This window comes from Propithecus coquereli, unplaced genomic scaffold, assembly GCF_000956105.1.
Source record: "Propithecus coquereli isolate 6110/MARCELLA unplaced genomic scaffold, Pcoq_1.0 Scaffold117, whole genome shotgun sequence".
Lineage (NCBI taxonomy): Eukaryota > Metazoa > Chordata > Mammalia > Primates > Indriidae > Propithecus > Propithecus coquereli.
In genome coordinates, this window is record NW_012135747.1 from 4,201,649 (window position 1) to 4,209,288 (window position 7,640).

The 7,640-nt window shown below is 35.6% G+C and overlaps 1 protein-coding gene across 1 annotated transcript in view; it reads left to right on the forward strand.

Moving 5' to 3' along the window:
• CTNNA3 (catenin (cadherin-associated protein), alpha 3) overlaps positions 1 to 7,640 on the forward strand; it is a 2,098,639-nt gene that overhangs the window by 1,389,904 nt on the left and 701,095 nt on the right. Inside the window, exon 11 of the mRNA XM_012658580.1 lies at positions 7,211 to 7,242. Within this exon, the coding sequence (XP_012514034.1) occupies positions 7,211 to 7,242 (32 nt within the window). The remainder of the gene's footprint in view (positions 1 to 7,210; positions 7,243 to 7,640) is intronic.

Here is a 7,640-nt window from a genome sequence, read left to right on the forward strand (position 1 = left end):
GAAGCCTAGGAGAAATGGGTCAGAAATCTAAAGGAATATCACAGCTCATGAGTGCAGAACTGCCTGTCAACATTCCAGGATGAATTCATGGTTGTGCTCTTGAGCAAATACTTGTTTATGGCCTGGGAGGAAAGTGCCTATTAACCAAGCTTTGTTGATAAGTTAATAAAGAGATGACAGCCATCTTCCTATTGAATTCCTTGCCTCTCTGGGCTGAATACACTGTCAACTACCAATAAATAATAATCATGATTTCACTTTCTGCCAGATGTTTCCTATAAATCATGAAATTCAAAGGCATATTTGAAGCCTCAACAAAATTATGATTGCGGTCACTTGTTGCAGTTGTTCATAGCCTTTCTCAGAAAAGAGATTTTATAACAAATCCAGGTAGTTACTAGAAAAATTTCATTAGGAGGCATGTGGTTTTTCACTTAGGTTATATATCAACCACTGAGTACTATTTCTTGGGAGTCATCCCAGTTAACAAAGAAGATCCATCCATTCATTCCATAATTGTTTACTGAATACCAGCTTCATACTAGGCACTGAACATACTGTACTAAATACAGTAGTCAAAGTGCCCATCTATATGCAGCTTACTTTCTGAGAGTGATAAATATCTGAGGAAATAAATATATAATATAAATACATAAACAAGATAATTTGGGTGTTCTTAAGCCACTTCATTAAAGTATGGCTGACATGTAAAATACTGCATATATTTAATGTATACAACTCAATGAGTTTGGGGATAAGTATGCACTCATTAAACCATCCAGGCCATAGACATATCCATCACCTCCCAAAGTTTCCTCTGACCCTTTTTATTAGTATTGTTGTTATTTGTGTGTGTGTGTGTTAAGAACACTTAACATAAGACCTAACCCCTTTCCGAATTTTAACTATACAATACAATAGTGTTAGCTATAGGCACCATGCTGTACAGCAGATTGCATAGCTGTAGCTTTGTACCCTGTGACTATGACCTCCTGGTTTCCCCCTCCCTCCAGCCACTGACAACAACCATTCTATTCTCTGCATCTGTAATTTTGACTATTTTAGATTCCAGATACAAGTGAGGCGATGCAGTAGCGTCTTACCATGTCTGGCTTATTTCACTTAGCATGTGCTCCAAGTCCATCCATGTTGTCACAATGGCAGGATTTCCTTATTTTTAAGGCTGAATAATATGTAATTGTATGTATATACCACATTTTCTTTATCCATTTATCTGTGAATGGACATTTAGGTTGTCTCTGTATCTTGGCTATTGTGAATAATGCTGCAGTAACCATGGGGGTGCAGGTATATCTTAGAGATCCTGATTTCAATTTCTTTGGATATATACCTAGAAGTGGAATTGCTGGATTATACAGTAGTTCTGTTTTTAACTTTGGAGGGAACCTTTATAATGTTTCCCATAATGACTGTACCAATTTACATTTCCACCAATAATGTAATTCCCATACCAGCTGTACCAAATTACATTCCCACCAATAAGGGTTCCCTTTTCTTCACATCCTTGCCTACACTTGTTATTAGTGTTTAATTTAGATCTTCATTACTTCTAGCCTCCATTATTCCAATAGCTTATTTCCATGACAGTCTTCTCTGATTTATCTGCCTAACATATTTACCCTCTGTAGACTGGTGTTTCCCTTTTCTTTCCTCCAAACCTTGATATAAGGTCACTCAATGGCTACTATTGTCTCCTACATCAATTCCAGTTCCCTTTCAGTGTTTCAAAATCAAGCACTAATTACCAGGCATTTCCAGCCCTACACCACCATATATCCATCCCTTCATCTTTTGAAATTACTGACTCTATTCCTGTGTCTTGGCTTTTGCTTATAATTCTGTAGAGACCTGACCTACATTTATTTAATTCCATCCCTTTTGATCCTCCATATACATTCTATCTGTCCTACACATTCCAATCCAATGATATATTTTACCAATATGTATTCAATGACAAAGTCTCTAATTATATTTTTGTGGCTAAGATGGAAAAGTGGATGCTGGATGTCATTGCAATTAGGGATAATTGCAGCAGGTTAATACAAAAAGTCTCAGTAAGAAGATACATTTTACCCTGTGGGAGATTCTATACTTATTTATGTCTTTTTCAAATAGTTTTTTGGAGAAAGGAAAAGATCTGACATTTATCAAATATCTACTGTTTTCTAAACACTGTGATAAACATTTTTTTCATTATCTCATTTGTATTCTCACAGCAACTCTGGGAAAAGGTATTATTGTACAAGTCCTTTGAAAATCCAGACATCTAATTTATTAAATTTGTGGTTAACATAAATTTAGGAGAAAGAGCTAATGTTATGGATGGTAGAGTCATGAGTCACTGTATCTTGCCAAGCCAGAAGAATGAGTCAAAAATCAACAAGGAACACTTAAAAGCAATAGCTATAAAGTCAACATTCAAGTTAAATGTATCTTTCATATTTATAAGTTCTTACAAATTTACTTGACTGCAGTTCGTGGGAGAGGTCAAATAAAACTCCCTAAAGCCCAATATGAGCTGATAGTGTGATATAAGGGCTAATAAAACTAACATGCTCTTATTCTGCAATTATTGAAATATATTGTCCAGATCAAGGAAAATAATTTTTCCTGTGAATTTTCACTAGCCATGCTTATTTGGAGTATTGTATCATTTCTAGATATTGTATTTAAGAAGATTTTGAGGAAGAATAGAACATAAAATCATGAATACCGGGATGGTATCATTGTTATCATTGACAGGATAAAGAAAGAATAGTATGTGGGAATATTATTGCTGCATTGAAATTGTGCCATATGGAAGAACTGGAACCCCTAAGGGCTGAAGACAGTTAGATAGCTGGAAAGTAAAGAGGGATAGGTTATAGGTCAACAGAAAGAGAAACTTTCCTGGAATCTAGAGCAGCCCAATGGTGGCATGAACTGCTTCAAGAAACTGATGTCTCATCACTGAATGGGACCAAAGCATTTTCTATGTTTAATGATTCTGGGATTTTATATTCTCTCTCATTTTTCCTTCAGGCTCCTCTTGTTCAAAATGATCTCTTTCCCTTCTGATATGTAATTACACTGATAGACCTATTTAATAATTAAAGTACTTAATTGCTCTTTCTTCCATGTGCATTGACAGAATTCCCCACAACCCTTCTCCCGCTGAAAGTCCCCAAGGGGGAAAAATGTTTTATTTTTTATTTCAGGATATTATGGGGGTACAAACATTTTGGTTACATGTTATGACTTTGCCTCACCCAGGCCAGGATTAGAGACACGCCCTTACCCCATACAATGCTCACTGCATCCATTAGTTGTGAGTTTACCCACCCTCCTAACCCCCAATGAATATTACTACCATGTGAGCACCTTAGTGTTGATCAGTTAGTGCCAATTTGATGGCGAGTACATGTGGTGCTTATTTTCTTCCATTCTTGTGATACCTCACTTTGGAGAATGGGCTCAAGCTCTATCCAGGATAATATAAGAGGTACTAGATCACCATTGTTTTTTATAATTGAGTAGTAGTCCATTGTGTATATATACACCATATTTTATTAATCCACTCATGGATTGAAGGGCAAAACCTAGCAGAAGAAAAGAAATAACTAAGATCAGAGCAGAACTAAATGAAATTGAGAATAAAAGAACTATACAGAAGATCAATAAAACCAAAATCTGGTTTTTCGAAAAGATAAATGAAACGGACAGCCCTCTTGCTAGATTGGCAAGAACTAGAAGGGAAAGGACTCTAATAAACTCAATTAGAAATGAAAAAGGAGAGGTCACAATAGACATCATGGAAATACAAAACGTCATCTTTGAGTACTATAAAAACCTATATGCCCAAAAACTACTTAATGTGGAGGAAATGGACAAATTCTTAGAAACATACAACCTCCCTAGGTTCAACCAGGAGGGAATAGAATCCCTAAGCAGACCAATAGCAAGCACAGAAATTGGAGCAGCAATTAAAAACCTTCCAACAAGGAAAAGTCCCGGACCAGATGAGTTCACACCCAAATTTTACCAAACATACAAAGAAGAACTCATACCTATACTACAGAAATTATTCCACAACGTTGAGAAAAAAACGTTTTATATCCCACTGAATACTGTTCCGAACACATAGCTGGAGTTCAATAAACACTTGTTGACTGATTGGTAATTTTCCAACCTGCTGAGGCTGCTCTCTTTTGTGAGGGCAATTATAAACCTTTCCAGGAGCCAACGCAAGTTCTTAAAATGATACAGTTGATGTTCTATTCTCTCCCGCTTCAACAGCAATCACACTGCAGAAACCACTGTCAGCAAAATAGGACAAAACTGTTGTTTTGATTTTCTTAATAAGAGGAGACAGAAAAATAATTCCCATTTAAAACCATTCCCATTCAGTAAACCACTCCACAAACAACTTAAGTGCTTCAGATATATTAGCAATGCCATCTCTTTTTGTATCTTTACATATATAAGCCATTTGTCTCCCTTTCTCTATTAATCAAATGCATCATCAATAATGGTATATTTTATGGCCATTAAAATTATAATTCCCCAGTACTCTTTTTTGTCCCTCTTTAGAAATACTGCGAACTATTTTTTCTCCCTCTAGAATATGACAAACTATAACAAATTTTAACATTATCCTCGTGTTGTAAACAACTACGTTAAAAAATGCTGAGGTTATTTTAATAAATGAAATTGGTCTCACTGAATTAAAGACTGGCTTTTTCATTCATTTTCCTCACTTTTCTCATTCCTCTATATTTCCCTGATTCACTACTTTTAAGTATTTTAATGGAATCATAATCAGATTTGTATCTAGGTGGATGCATGTTGCTTTAGATACACACCTTTATATATGGCAGAATAATCTAGATTTTATTTTTGTCTCAAGATGAAATATGCAACATGTCTTTGCTAATATATAGTTATCTTATATGGGTGCTTTTATATTTCATATATGTCAAAGCTAGAAAGAGCAGTGGGCTTCTAGTTTGGAAATAGGTGCTCTAGTCTTCCTTCTGCATTAACTAGTGATGTGGCTTTAAGGAAGTCACTTGAACCTTAAACTCTCTGGTTCTTCAGTTCCTCCTTTGTAAGTGGCTGTATTTGAACCATGTATCTAGTATTCATTCTAGATCTAATAGTCTACAATTTCAGGAAGTCTTTAACTTGGTAAAAGTCTGTACCAACATAACTTATTTATTTATTTATTTTTTTGAGAGACAGAATCTTTCTGTATCCCCAAGGCTGGAGTACAGTGACCCAATTTTAGATCACTGTAGCCTCAGAGTCCTGAGTTCAATCAATTCTCTTGCCTCAGCCTCCTGAGTAGCTGGGACTATAGGTGTGCTGCACCATACCTGGCTAATTTTTTTTTTTTCTCATAGAGACAGGGTCTCTATTACCCAGCTTGGTCTCAAACTCCTGGCTTTGAGTGATTCTCTGCCTCAGCCTCCCAAAGTGCTGGGATTACAGGCATAAGCCACTGTTCCCGGCCCTGTATAACATTTAAACATACTATGAATATTTTACATTATAATTCGATTGAAACAATATACTTGAATTTGCAGTTCACAAACTTCAATATTAAACATATTTTATGCTACTAAAGAATTTTTTCTTCAAAAATATTATTGCTTTCCATATTTTTTGTACTTCTTAAGAAAGTAATTCATTTTGTTCTACTTTATTGTTTTTTTGAAAAAGGACATAGTAAAGGCATAGTAATGGTGATCAGAAAAGCAATTCATGTATCACAATACACTGAGCCACTAGTTTTATTAACATTGAAACGTATGGGATGATCCTTCCTTTAATCTGATTAACTCTATTTTTTCCCTAAGTGTTCTTATCTAAGGGCAAAAGCAATAGAAACAAATGATGAGTCAAAGCATGTTAAACCATCTGTTTGAGAAGAGATTCAACAGCTGCCATTATTTCTGTTAATATTAACACATCTCAACTTGTATACCATTTCTTAATTAAAAGTGTATATCCCTCTCTTTAAAATAGTAAAAAGAAATTGTTGCTTTTATCACTGACTGGTTAAACCCAGTCACATATGTGTGCTTGTTTCCTTCCTCAAGGAAGAGGAAGTCCCTGTTAATGTTGATGCACGTTGGTATTAGGACAATAACCAAGCGCATTTATAGCAAAAGAGAAAATATTAACGTAGAAGATACTATTGGTTTCTCCTACAACCATCCACTCTCTTTACTTGGTTCCATGAATTGGGGGCAGGGGCTGATTAACCAAACCAACAATTCCCTCATTGGGCATGGATGCATATTGCCATAATCAGAGTAAAACAGAAGAATTTCATTCGATAGCTGGGGAACTTCCCTCCTCTTCCCTCCCTTCTGCACCATCCCATTCCCTCCCTTTCCCCTCCTTTCTCCTCCCCCTCTTCTCTCTCTCTTTCAATGTGATGTGATCAAGGACATTTATAAACCTAAGAGCTACTGGCAACCTTCTTTCTTGCAACCACAAAGGAAACCAGCTTCAGGACAATAGTGAAACTCAGAAAGCACAGTACAAATCAGGGGAAATAAAAATAATATATACTTTAAGTGACATTATTGAGCTGCCAGATCACTTAACAAACACAACTAGAATTTTTTTCAGTTGTAAGAGTTAATGAATTTATTTAGTTGCTAATCCGTTTGAGTTGTATTTTCTGCTATTTGCAACCAAAAGCATTTTAACTGATATTGCTGGCTTCAGACAAAGATCTTTTTCGTCTCCACCACCTGCCCTCCCCACTCCAGACTGGCAATATCCATATGAATAGGTGCAATTTTAACATATTTTTGTCTTGTTCATCCTTGGAAGTCCTACTCCCACTTTGTGCCTTGGATTACCCAGGATTTCATGCTCATAATAATTTGATGCTCGAGAAATCTCTCTTCTTTTATTCCCATCCAAATCTGCCACACTTTTCCCCTCTTGCATGCCCCTGATTTTTGGATTATGAGTATAGCAATGGGATGATCAGATAAATGAAGTAAGGCCAATACACCAAATAGTTAATCTTAAAACCCATACCCCAAAATCAGTATGCCACCAAATACTATAACATAGGAGCATGCTAAATTGTAGGTATTTTAAGAATTGTATTAACAGAAATAATCTGGCCTATAAGTTTAGTTACTTGGTTTAAAAGAAGAGTTTATCTTTGTTTTATTAATTCATATAGTAAAGATTTGTTCAAATCATCCTGTAAGGCTTGTGGACAATGCCACCAAGTCAAGGTCCCTGCACTCAAGATGCCTATAGCTTATTAGAGAAGACTGACATTAAACTCGTATATAACATAGTATGGAAACTATCATGGGCAGAAGATCAGAGGCAAAGAATGATCCAGACAAGGAAATTCAGGAGGTTTACTGGAAGAGTTCACTAGATTATTAACATCATGTTTACTAAGAACACATCTTACTCAATGTTATAACTCTTTCATTAGGATTCTTCACATGGCTCTCAACAAATGTATTTTGAATAAAAGATTGGAAACTGAAAGAAAAGATGAATTCCCATATGGGGAACATTTACTCATTTTTATGTGCCAAGAAAGAATTTCACAGAAAAGCTATAATTTTAGGGGTTTCTCTCTTTTATTTTCAATT